Genomic DNA, 14,091 nt, shown 5'->3' with positions numbered 1-14,091 from the left:
TCAGAGACTTGGTTCCAGCAGACTATTGGTTCCTCCCTCTAATCTGTTATTATGAAAGTGCATTGTTATTGTGAGTGTAATCTTCAAAGCTTTGTTTTGAGAATGGCCATTGGAAGAGCTGTCAGACACGATTCTCCAGGCACTCCACTGTCATGACTGCAGCCTGCAACAGATTACCACTTATTTCTATCACTCCTTCACAGGGGGGTGCCTTATTTTAGACTGGAAGACAGTGGACACATGTGGCACTCATGTCATGTGTCTGAGTCTGGTCCCCAGTGAATGTGTCCAGAGTGGCCCGGTTAGAATGGAGCTTACATTATGGAATAGATCTTAAAGAATATATCTTAAATAATAGATACAAAAGAATAGATGTTAAAGAATAGATCTAAAAGAATAGATCTAAAAGAATAGATCTAAAATAATAAATCTTAAAGAATGGATCTTAAAGAATAGATCTAAAATAATAGATCTAAAATGATAGATCTTAAAGAATAGATCTAAAAGAATAGATCTAAAAGGATAGATCTTAAAGAATAGATCTTAAAGAATGGATCTTAAAGAATAGATCTAAAATAATAAATCTTAAAGAATGGATCTTAAAGAATAGATCTAAAATAATAGATCTAAAATGATAGATCTTAAAGAATAGATCTAAAAGAATAGATCTAAAAGGATAGATCTTAAAGAATAGATCTTAAAGAATGGATCTTAAAGAATAGATCTAAAAGAATAGATCTAAAATAATAGATCTTAAAGAATGGATCTTAAAGAATGGATCTTAAAGAATAGATCTAAAAGAATAGATCTTAAAGAATGGATCTTAAAGAATAGATCTAAAAGAATAGATCTAAAAGAATAGATCTTAAAGAATAGATCTAAAAGAATAGATCTTAAAGAATAGATCTAAAATAATAGATCTTAAAGAATAGATCTTATAGAATAGATCTTAAAGAATAGATCTAAAAGAATAGATCTAAAAGAATAGATCTTAAAGAATAGATCTTAAAGAATGGATCTTAAAGAATAGATCTAAAATAATAGATCTTAAAGAATAGATCTTAAAGAATAGATCTAAAAGAATAGATCTTAAAGAATAGATCTTATAGAATAGATCTTAAAGAATAGATCTAAAATAATAGATCTTAAAGAATAGATCTTAAAGAATAGATCTTAAAGAATAGATCTTAAAGAATAGATCTAAAATAATAGATCTTAAAGAATAGATCTTAAAGAATAGATCTTAAAGAATAGATCTTAAAGAATAGATCTAAAATAATAGATCTTAAAGAATAGATCTTAAAGAATAGATCTTAAAGAATAGATCTTAAAGAATAGATCTAAAATAATAGATCTTAAAGAATAGATCTTAAAGAATAGATCTTAAAGAATAGATCTTAAAGAATAGATCTAAAATAATAGATCTTAAAGAATAGATCTTAAAGAATAGATCTTAAAGAATAGATCTTAAAGAATAGATCTAAAATAATAGATCTTAAAGAATAGATCTAAAACAATAGATCTTAAAGAATAGATCTAAAAGAATAGATCTTAAAGAATAGATCTTAAAGAACCTTGGAAATTAATGTATTGCTTGTTTTGTAGTGAGCCTTGCCAGACTAAATGGTCTGTCCATAGATAAAACAGTCAGCATCCTTGTCTCTACTAATGCTGCTACAAAGAATATGTCATTACAAAGCCAAAACATCTCCTAATCCATGTCTTCGGATAGGACTACGCGCTAGACACAGACAGACGGAAGGACGGACGGACGGACGGACGGACGGACGGACGGACGGACGGACGGACGGACGGACGGACGGACGGACGGACAGACAGACAGACAGACAGACAGACAGACAGACAGACAGACAGACAGACAGACAGACAGACAGACAGACAGACAGACAGACAGACAGACAGACTGTAATCCTAATAAGGCAGTACAAGGGGGAATGATGGGGAAAGACAGAGTGAGTGCAGATGATTTAGTGCTTCTCTGGTGGCTCTACTACTGGGAGGTTTGCCAGAGTCTGGTGTGGGTTCCCTAGGAGGATGTGTACTCAGAGCTGTGGTGTAAGCAGGCCATTGCTTAGTAACAGAGAGATTACCATGGCTGACTTCATTCATTTTATTACACAGGAGGTCTCCCTGGCATCCGTCAGCAGTGAATCACGCAAGCCTGATCAATACTCTCTATAAGCATCTACACCGATTTCATATTAACCAAGGCTGCTTTTAAATCAACTGCAACTTAATTATGTACCTAGCAGGATCCATAGCAACAGACCAGTTCAGGGCCCCCTCATTGGTCAGAGACTGATGGTGGTTGACATATATTTCACTTCAATCTGATCAGAGATGGAAATGAGGGGCGAAGCAGGTCTGTATAACCCAGCGGTGCTGCTGCTGTCTCTGTATCTGTAACAGCACACAGCCAGCAGCAGCCCTGGCCAGGAGGGCTAAAAACAGCCATTGACCGCTAGCAAGCTCTCTCCCTGCTGGGCTGTGGAAGGAAGCAGCATCTGCCTGACTGCAGCTCACATCTATTCCCAGGACAGACAGCACCGCACCAAAGGCATTGTCACCCACACCTACAACACTGTCACTGGTGTCACCAGAGCACATCAGCAGGCAACACCCGCATATCTCCACATCTGAAGCTCCTCCGGCGATTGAAGTTAGACTGGCCCTCTGACTGAAGTCAACACACAGCTTTCTCCATGTAACAGCCATAACATACCCAGATTAAAGGTATCAATATGTCCCTTCAACTCGCACAAAAGCATATCCCTGGCCCTCGCGTCACTGGAAAGCTAGTCTCTTTTAGAAACAGCTACAGTGCCTTGCGAAAGTATTCGGCCCCCTTGAACTTTGCGACCTTTTGCCACATTTCAGGCTTCAAACATAAAGATATAAAACTGTATTTTCTTGTAAAGAATCAACAACAAGTGGGACACAATCATGAAGTGGAACGACATTTATTGGATATTTCAAACTTTTTTAACAAATGAAAAACGGAAAAATTGGGCGTGCAAAATTATTCAGCCCCCTTAAGTTAATACTTTGTAGTGCCACCTTTTGCTGCAATTACAGCTGTAAGTCGCTTGGGGTATGTCTCTATCAGTTTTGCACATCGAGAGACTGACATTTTTTCCCATTCCTCCTTGCAAAACAGCTCGAGCTCAGTGAGGTTGGATGGAGAGCATTTGTGAACAGCAGTTTTCAGTTTTTTCCACAGATTCTCGATTGGATTCAGGTCTGGACTTTGACTTGGCCATTCTAACACCTGGATATGTTTATTTTTGAACCATTCCATTGTAGATTTTGCTTTATGTTTTGGATCATTGTCTTGTTGGAAGACAAATCTCCATCCCAGTCTCAGGTCTTTTGCAGACTCCATCAGGTTTTCTTCCAGAATGGTCCTGTATTTGGCTCCATCCATCTTCCCATCAATTTTAACCATCTTGCCTGTCCCTGCTGAAGAAAAGCAGGCCCAAACCATGATGCTGCCACCACCATGTTTGACAGTGGGGATGGTGTGTTCAGCTGTGTTGCTTTTACGCCAAACATAACGTTTTGCATTGTTGCCAAAAAGTTCAATTTTGGTTTCATCTGACCAGAGCACCTTCTTCCACATGTTTGGTGTGTCTCCCAGGTGGCTTGTGGCAAACTTTAAACAACACTTTTTATGGATATCTTAAAGAAATGGCTTTCTTCTTGCCACTCTTCCATAAAGGCCAGATTTGTGCAATATACAACTGATTGTTGTCCTATGGACAGAGTCTCCCACCTCAGCTGTAGATCTCTGCAGTTCATCCAGAGTGATCATGGGCCTCTTGGCTGCATCTCTGATCAGTCTTCTCCTTGTATGAGCTGGGACGGCCAGGTCTTGGTAGATTTGCAGTGGTCTGATACTCCTTCCATTTCAATATTATCGCTTGCACAGTGCTCCTTGGGATGTTTAAAGCTTGGGAAATCTTTTTGTATCCAAATCCGGCTTTAAACTTCTTCACAACAGTATCTCGGACCTGCCTGGTGTGTTCCTTGTTCTTCATGATGCTCTTTGCGCTTTTAACGGACCTCTGAGACTATCACAGTGCAGGTGCATTTATACGGAGAATTGATTATACACAGGTGGATTGTATTTATCATCATTAGTCATTTAGGTCAACATTGGATCATTCAGAGATCCTCACTGAACTTCTGGAGAGAGTTTGCTGCACTGAAAGTAAATGGGCTGAATAATTTTGCACGCCCAATTTTTCAGTTTTTGATTTGTTAAAAAAGTTTGAAATATCCAATAAATGTCGTTCCACTTCATGATTGTGTCCCACTTGTTGTTGATTCTTCACAAAAAATACAGTTTTATATCTTTATGTTTGAAGCCTGAAATGTGGCAAAAGGTCGCAAAGTTCAAGGGGGCCGAATACTTTCGCAAGGCACTGTATGTGACGCCATGCCTATCAGCCTCAGCCTGGTATGCTATTGGTAAAATGAGCAGCAGTAAAATCATTTCTAACAGTCTGTTGATGTAGAGGATATGGAATGAATGGAAACATGGGGTGTTTCTGTCCTGGAATGAATGTCCATTAGGAAAAATAGTTTTTTCAGATATTCATGTTATTTTTTGCTGCACCTCGACTCAAGTTGGTAGAAGAGCTGTCTACTACCTTCCTGGCCTGTGTTTCCATTAGTTTCCCTTTGGGATTTATGCCTAAAAGGAATTGACCACTCTGCTAGTCAGATTGTCAGGGCAATGCCTCCCACTCTAGTTAGGATTGAGTGATTTGAATTCGGGCTGTAGTCAATCCAGCTTCTTAGGGGAGTCTAATCAACAGTATTGCCTATGGCACTGTTGCTCACCTCCATCAATCCAGCCTGTCAATGGAGTTGAATCAATGAAAGCTTCTCCTGACACATGTCCATAACCCTTTACAAAGTGGATGTGCTCTGATTGAACATTTACCTCCTCCACTCTCCCTGTCATCCTATCATTCTTTCTCATTTTTTTCGGTTCTTATCCCATCAATCATGTAGGTTATCAAAACATTTTGTTACCTAAAACATCACATCTGTTTTAACAGCTTGTAGTTACTGATCAATATGGATAGGAGGGTTGCATAAGTATTATTGCGCCTAAATCATTCTACATGATTCAGCATTTAAGAGGTGAATGTTCCACTTTCGATGACTTAGCATATATTGATCTGTATGAGAGAGAGAGAGAGAGAGAGAGAGAGAGAGAGAGAGAGAGAGAGAGAGAGAGAGAGAGAGAGAGAGAGAGAGAGATAGAGACATGGGGAAAGAGATTGAAGCAGTCCCTGTATGTGCATGTATGCATTCTATATGAGAACATAGTTGTACCCTCTCTAGACATGAACACTGCAGACTGAGACATCCAATGTTGACGCCCAGTGGTCCACAGACAGACAGAATGACAGGTCTACAGACAGACAAAAAGGTCCACAGACAGATAGTTATCTCCACTCACCCGGTTAAGTTGCTCCAGCAGGCGGTGGTTCTCTTCTGACAGCTCCCTCATAGCCGTGGACTTGTCGCGGTCTGCCTCTCTCAGCTGGACCTGATGGCGCTCCAGCTCTCCTTGCAGCTGCTGCACATCTATCTCCAGCTCCGCCACGCGGTCACCCCACTCCCCCTCCCTATTCTCCAACCGCCGCCGCAGCTCGTGCTTCTCCTGCTCATGATGCTGTGGGTGAGGGGAGACAAGGGACAGGTTTAGAGATGCTACTGGACTGGAGGGACCAGGTTAGGCCTGAGACTAGTAGTAGTAGTAATAGACATTGGATTGTGAAAGGATAGCACAAAGCTTCTGCTCTTTTCAATCCATAGCTTTATAAAGCTGAGGCAGGGGGTGGGGATATGAGTGTGGGCTTATAATATGAGAGAACCAGGGAGTCAGGGTATGGGGGGTTGGGATGGGTGGCATGGTTGGTTACACACATGATGTAGCCCAGGGCATGTTGGGTGATCAGTCCTGAACAAAGAGGCGTGTCAGAAATAAAACATGGGTGGTAAAACAAGGTTTGTAAAAGGATAACGAACAATGTTATCTGCCCCTAAAAAGCTTTGAAATTGCTTGATGAATACTGTGCATTGGGTAATAGCGTAGTGCTGTGTTGGTAGAGATCAGGGCCCTGAGCAGATGTAGCCTACAGTAGGCCATCTCCATGGGACATTAACAGGGGATTAGTCGTTGTTCCACTCCAGGCCATGTGCTGAGTGGAGTGGGGGGTTTCAGATGGGATGAACAAAAGCTCTGCTGTCAGCGTGAACAAATGCAACAGACATCTATGGGGTTTCAGGGCTTTAGTGACACCCCAAGATGTTGTGAACACCTCCTCTCCACCTGTGTCAATGCTACTTGTCAGTGTCAGGTAATGACAGTTAAAGCATATAAATAAAAGTAATTGTGAGAATTGAGTGACCTCAGTCTGCTGTTAGAGCAGTGTTTTGTGCCCAAGTGTTTTTATGAGAGGCATCATACTGTTATTACACTGTATGGAGATTAGCTGTAAATTGTAGACAGTCTGAAAAAACTGTTTACAATGTGACATCTGCTCAATAGCACTACAATAATGGAGGGCAGTCCTAATCAGTTGAATATGGTTACATACACTGCTTAACTCCACATGAATTTTCTGAGACAAAAAGGATGGCCAAACAACTGTGAACTGAAAAACAGATCTGGAAGGACTGAATCGCGATTATACAGTATTTGGCAGTGAGTGTAAAGCTACTTACCTCTAGTTTATCGTTAAGATCTTTGTTAATTTTCTCATATTGCTTAGTCAGGTCTTGGTTACGCTCTAGCAGAGCCTTGCCTAGTTTAGCAGCTAAAACCAAGTCCTTTTCTTTTTGACGGAAGAGCGACAACAAGTCTGTATTCTGTCCAATTACAGGCGTCTCCAATTCGGACAACTCTTCCTCCTCGTCGTTGTCCTGCTCCCCAGTAAGCATGGCTAATTCCTCTTCCAACGCCATCCCGAGGCCTCCAGAGCCGGTGTGTAGCAGCGATTGGCCCTGAAATCCTCCCTTTTCTTGTGGGGTTTTGTTGCCCTGATCCACGGGGTGCTCCATGCAGTCGCTGTCCAGCTCGGGTGGTGCTGAAATCGCAGCCTTAGATGTGTGCAGGTCGAGGCAGGAAGATGACATCGCCGCCCGACGGACAAAAAAAGAAGAGATTAGCCTACCCAATTGATTTATTCCGGTTGAACCCACTCTGTCACTGGGTCGGGCTGACCGGATCCTCTCTGTGTCGACAATATCTCCATAGATAGGGTTCCTTGGTAGGCATATATATTACAGGTATTACAAATCACAGCAATAGCTAACCTATCTGACTCAAATTTCCCTCACACTCGGAAGACCACCTCCCCTAAACCGTACACACCAAGCTCTCGCTTTAATCCTACAAACAGTGCCGCCTCCTCTGCAGCTGAGCTGACGACGAGCCTCTTACTGTCTGCTGCTGGCTATCTTGGATGTAAAGATTGTCGGTCCACAGTGTGCTTTGTCCCCACATTAACCGCCCTGACGAACTCTCAATAGCAGTCGGTCTGTCCACCCGGTTGAGATGGGGTCCCGGCTCCCCATAATTGTTGGCCACTTTACACCGGAGGCATTTTGCAGAACCTCAGGCTTAAAATATCCAAAATACACACTCGAGCAGAGCGCGGGCCCGGTTGCGCCACCTCCTTTCCTCCCTGAAATGCGCGCCACACGTTGCTGACGTCAACAGCAACCTGTCACAAATAAACATCGATTGGTTGAGGATGATAACGCCATTGTTATTTAGCATTATGTGTGACGTAGGTGAGTATTTCCTTCGCTTTGAGTCTACATAGTTTCATAAAGCTTTTCAACGATATAATATTACATCAAGAACGTTCACTCCTAGTCCTCACAGACATGGCCCCAGGGTAAATTAGAGCAGATGTTTTGACAGATGAATAGGGGAACACACGGGTGGTCTAGATCTGACCCCATTATTTCTCAGCGGGTATAAACAATGCAAAACCCACGTGATTGTCCTAATCTCTAATGTTAGGAATTTCCTAGAGGAATTCCCAATGATAAACATTTCTGTTATAATAAATTCATAACATAACACATAAATGGTCAGTTTGCTGTTTAACCCCATCTTACTAGGCCTATATACATTATCAAACCAGAAACCAATCTACTCAGATACTATTTTATATTTTATAAACAGGCCTAATTAGTTACCACCCTCACCCACTGTGTCAGTCCATATTTAAATATGGTCTACATGTCATCATACTAATTACCAGGAGCTTTCATATTTAACCATTTTAGAGTGATTATTTTTTTAATATGATTTGTCAGTACATTATGAAAATGTTTTGCTGATACAGTGGTTCAGAAATGTCATGAATAGAGCTGACGTGATTCATTACTCTACACAACACATTTCTATATGAAAATCTTTATACTCTCTTTGGATAATTCATTCCAATCATTTAAAAGTTAACAGCAGGTATTCTGCATGTAAGTTTAAGTATTTTGATAGTAGGCTATTACAATGTATAAACTGGGTGGTTTTGAAAATACTGGATGAAAAAAAGAATAGATCCAAAACTGAGGCATGAAGGCAAAATAAAGATGTTTATTGAAACATCATGGTGCCCAACGAATATATCATTGTGCAAGAAAGTGCATAAATAAAAGGTGAAAAAATATATATATGTTTCGGCCTCAGGCTATCATCAGTGTAAAGGATCTCTGATCAATCATGCATTTAGAACATATACTGTACATTAGTGCTTTTGAAAGTATCTTGTTACAAAATACATTGGAGTGTTGTTCAGCCCAGTGTAATACAACATACACAATACTCAGAAGTAATTAAAATAAGTTTTTTAAATACATGTAACAGAAATACTGTATCTCTGTTTGCCACCAGGTCTGTGGACATGATAGAGATTGCCCACAGATTTAATGGCAAGAATACAGTTCTGCACTTTGCTAAAAGTTGCCCAGAATTAAGTGAACAATTGTCTGATTATCTGACAACATGAACGTAAAAATTGCAGTGTTCAGGGACAGTTAATGTTAAGTGTGCATGAATGCTTTGGGAATTTGAACTTGCAAGCTTTTGGGCAGAAGTGCATTAATGTTTCAGCAGTGCCACCAGGTACATCTTTATTACCAATAGCCTATATCCACACACTCTTAAAATTAGGGTACTGTTAGGGTACAGTGTTGTTCCCTGGGGTACAAAATGTCAAAGGTACACATAAGGTACCTTCAGAAGTACACATAGGAACTCCATGGTACTGGTTGGTTCCTTTTAGGGGACATATGCAGATAATATAATATAATGTTAAAAAAAATACCCAATATTTTGAATATAAGGTAAAATCATCACTGTAGTTTGAAATGTAGGTGGGGCAATGTACCGGTGGGGCTCATTATCATATTAGAGGGCATGGTGTATTTGTGCCAACCGTAAGTGGAAGTGTTGTGCCAGTTTTAGTGGTTGATTGTTATGTTGAGCATCTTACTTAAACGATTACTGTATCTCACAGTAACTTAATAGAAAATGTTGAGAATTTTGTGTTACCAGCTGTCAGTAAAAGTCAGTAAAAGTCACAGTAACTTAATAGCCAATAACTGCTAGTAACTCACTGGCAGCTTAATTGGCAACCTTATTGTGTATAAGTTATTGTAAAATGAACAGTAACATACTTGCAACCAACTTTTCTGACTACAAGAAAGCTTATAACATTAGGCGACAACTATTAAGCATTCTTTGTAATGAGCACACTTTCGACCCCTCCTCAACCTCTAGGTTGGCAGCAAATTGAACTTCCTGCCACGTCATCAGATCAGTGAGCGTGACAGAGATCAGCCACTGTAAGTTACTGTGAATTTCACAATAACTACTTCCAGCAAACTGACAGTAACTTATTCAAAAATAAACATGACTTCCCGGTGACCAACGGCCATCTTTCTTACTGGAAAATGCACAGTAACGTCTTAACAGTGCAGCTCTCGATTGTCACAACTTTTTAGAAAGATTGTAGAACTGGGAGTGGACAAATGCAGTGCACAACCTTTATCAACATAATGATAAAACATCTTAAACACTTCCACTAACACAAATACAACACCTTTTAGACCATACCCCCAAATATGCTAATGAGCCACCTCCAACACATGAACCCACCTAAATTTCAAAGTGTAGTGACAGTAAGGTAAACAACAACAAGTTATTTGACAATTCTACTGTAAAAATACTGTATTTCTTCTGCAACTCAGTAGCCGGTAACTTACTTTTAAATTACAGGTCGTTTTTAACAGTGTGTACCATAAGCACATCCGAAGTATCCTATAAATATAACCAGGGTTGGGGAGTAACGGATTACAAAAAAATGGTAACTGTAATCTGTTACATTACCACCAAAAATATTGTAATCAGATTATAGATACTTTTGAAAAATTAGATTATTATTTTGAGGATTACTTTTAAATTCAGAAACTATGACATTCAAATCAACATTGCAAAAAGGTGCAAATGTAAGTTTGTTCCACCTGAGCGAGTCTGACCACAAGTCAGAGACCACTATGAAGACACACCAAATGTGTTTGATGGATCGCGGGAAAAGAGCAGGAATAGGCTTTTGTAGACTACAGTCCACGACTGCTGTCGGCATCCAAAGATTATCCAACTTGAATAAATGCTTGGAGGTAAGGAGGACAGCAGTGGTGTAGACTTCAGTGATACTGATATAACTTATTATTGATATCTACATAGCACATTGATGTGAATCCCACTGATGCTCTCTCATTTAGCTATTTTCACCTTACGGATTGTGGTTGTTGTGGATGTTAGTTCTCAAATCTGAATGTGTATTTGAACCCAATATTGGGTTCCTACAATGTGATTTTCTGGATTTTTTTTCTAATTTTGTCTGTCATAGTTGAAGTGTACCTATGATGAAAATTACAGGCCTCTCTCATCTTTTTAAGTGGGAGAACTTGCACAATTGGTGGCTGACTAAATACTTTTTTGCCCCACTGTATTGCCAGCTATGTAAACTTTAACATTGATGTCATTCAATTGGTATATACGTTTTTGTCTTCTTCTAATGCCTCTTAAGGGGAAAGTAATCTAAAAGTAACGGAATGTAATCAGATCACGTTACTGAGTTTGGGTAATCCAAAAGTTACATTACTGATTACAATTTTGGACATGTAACTAGTAACTGTAACAGATTATATTTAGAAAGTAATCTACTGAACCCTGAGTTTAACTGTAGAACCCGTCATTGGTTTTACCTGGAACCAGAGGGTTCTTCATGAGAGGGTTCTAAAATGGAACTAAAAAATGTTCCCTTACCCACTGGGACAAATCAAAGGGTTTTACATGGCACCCAAAAGAGACAAGTGAAATAATGTCTATAAATTCTAATATTTGTCACACCCACAGATTTAGTGGTGTAGGAATAGGAATAGGCTTCCCAAATATTTATTGCATTTTCCTTTTCCAAATGGGCGGTAGCAGGAAATTCAGGTTGCTGGCAATGGCCTGGTTGTGAGTTTAAATCCCAAGTGAGGTTGATTCCAAATAATCAGAATTTTGCTGGTCTGAAAACCACGCCCATCATTATCATATTTCCCAGCATGCTCTATTACAGTTTGATTTTTGAATCGTTTTTTTGTTTTTGTTTGTTTGTTTCAATATCTGTGTTTTGATTGATTAATTCGTTAGTTTATCTTATGCTACACAAAGATAAGTAACATACATTTTTCTAAACGAATCCAAATTGTTAATTGGACTGATTGCACCTATCACTGAAATGGTTGTTCCAATTATGATCGTTTATGTAGTCTCATATATGTAACTTTTTTTTCTGCCAATCATTCTGAATGCAGATTGTGGGAGTCCACTCTGGCTGGATTCCAAAAGAAATTAAACAATCACTTTGCAAGCCAGCGTTATATATGACTTTATGCTGGTGTCATGATGTTGGCCTGGGGGTAGGTTTATGACAGTCATAAATACCTATTCCCCCATTTTTCCTCTCTCTACCCTACTGATGTGAAATTTGAAAACCTCTTGGTTAACATAGAGATTCTGGGAACATCAGAAGGTGGGGGGAAATGAACTATATTCTGTTAATCCGACCAATTGAACATATGCGGTGGTACTTAATGAATATGATGTCAGTTCGGTTGTCATCTGAGACATTCTCATCGATGATAGGATGACATAAACTCTACAGTGGAAAGTCTACACATCATTGGATTCAAATTTAATTGTTGTTCAATATAAAAGTTTGAATATACAATTATTGGTGAAGAGAAATGTAATTTTAGCTTCCAAATGAGAGATTTTGGTTTTCATAAGGTTAGGGCTCTGCTCAATCAGTGGCCCGCCCCTGTGAAGGGACATGGGTTATAAAACTTTTCAAACACGCCCTCCTCTCCCTTCCTATATAAAGCCTTGACGACAATATAACCTCCTGTTCCAAGTACGTGAGGTCTGCAGCCTCTGCGTTAAAAGGACTAACATGTCAACTACAGAACTAAGCCAACCTCAGTGTGAGCTTTGGTTGCGAATGGTATGAACTTTGAACTCTTATTCACTTCAGAAGTGATCCCTCCTAGCCGTTGAGTTAGCAACAGTAACTGCAAACGCTGGCTAGGAAAGAACAGACAGAGTATCCCGTCTATCACACAACTACGTTACTACAACGTATCCAATTGACCACCAGAGGCATTCTTCAAAGGACAAAGGACTCAGTTTGGCAACACGGCCTTCCATCTACCACCAACCTAACGAAGCGCAGCTCAGAGTAAATATTTATTGCATTTTCCTTTTCCAAATGGGCAGTAATTTAGAATGCATAAGATACTGTATTTACGATAGCACAGCTTCTCCCTTTGTCCCTCAGTCTTCCCGCTCTTTCACTCAAACCCAGCCCTTTTTCTTTTGTGTAACCAGCTGTCATATCTGTTCCGCCCCCTAGGGATGTTTTCCTTTATGACGTAATTTGTAATCAAGGTATGATTCATTCTTTGTATATGTAATTCTGTGTGATTAGTTAGGTATTTAGTAAATAAATAATTAAACCCAATATTGTAATGCTGATTCAACTTGTTAGCCAGGGTTCGTGAAGATAACCAAGAATTTACTTTCAGATGAATTATGGTGACGATTAATATTGACTGCTATTGATGTAAAATATTACTAGGTCTTTAAGAGTTTATTCGGAAGATAACAGCTCTATAAATATTATTTCGTGGTGCCTCGACTCTCTAGTTAATTACATTTACATGATTAGCTCAATCAGGTACTATTAATTACGGAGAAAGGATTTTATAGAATAGCATGTCATATCACTTAATCCGGCATAGCCAAAGACACGACACTGGTTTTGCTTTAGCTTGTGCTGGTCACCAGTGTCTGAAAAACACAGTGAAGGCTGGTCAACAGTGAAAACACACTGAAGGCTGGGCTGACAGTGAAAACACAACAAAGGCTGGTCACCAATGAAAACACAAGGAAGGCTGGTCACCAGCGATAACCCAATGAAGGCTGGTCTGTCAGCATAACCAGCTAGATTATGCTAGTCTGCCAGCATAACCAGCTAGACCATGCTGGTCAGACCAGCTTGACAAGTTAGACCAGAGAAATAGAAGTGCAGACAATGTAAGTAACGTGATCTATTTTCATTTAACCGTTAACTCAGAGGGTATTGTCAGCAATAATCATATGGCCATAGAAATTAATTACACTGTTTTCACTGAAACTGTCTGCCTTAGGAAGAAGCCCACTGTGGGCAGCACACTCAGTACCATTGGCTCAAATGTAAATGCCATTGACATGTCAGATGAAGTAGAAGTAATATGGCTACAGGTCCACTCAAAAATAATCTTCAAGCTGTAACCGATGCCTGTAATCTGGTTCAGGTTATCTGTCAACCTACCAGGGTATTTACAAACAGAACAGGTTTGAAATCCTCCTCGTCTATTGACCACATCTTTACTAATATGGCAGAAATCTGCTCTAAAGCAGTATCCACACCCATCGGATGTAGT

The 14,091-nt window shown here is 39.7% G+C and overlaps 1 protein-coding gene across 3 annotated transcripts in view; it reads right to left on the bottom strand.

The window, feature by feature from the left end:
- The window catches only part of LOC110525161 (BICD family-like cargo adapter 1), a 33,732-nt gene extending 26,014 nt beyond the window's left edge, over positions 1-7,718 (bottom strand). For all 3 annotated transcript variants that reach the window (XR_005052039.1, XM_036979665.1, XM_036979666.1), the window contains exons 1-2: positions 6,766-7,718; positions 5,495-5,710 (exon numbers count right to left, since the gene is read on the bottom strand). Coding sequence is in view for 2 of the 3 variants with exons in the window: in XM_036979665.1 (XP_036835560.1) it covers positions 5,495-5,710; positions 6,766-7,176 (627 nt within the window). In the remaining variant the exon portion in view is untranslated. The remainder of the gene's footprint in view (positions 1-5,494; positions 5,711-6,765) is intronic.
- Positions 7,719-14,091: the final 6,373 nt, after the last annotated feature.

Source organism: Oncorhynchus mykiss, chromosome 6 (assembly GCF_013265735.2).
Source record: "Oncorhynchus mykiss isolate Arlee chromosome 6, USDA_OmykA_1.1, whole genome shotgun sequence".
NCBI lineage: Eukaryota > Metazoa > Chordata > Actinopteri > Salmoniformes > Salmonidae > Oncorhynchus > Oncorhynchus mykiss.
The sequence above is the reverse complement of the archived record's forward strand: the minus strand, read 5'-3'. Positions and strand labels throughout refer to the sequence as shown.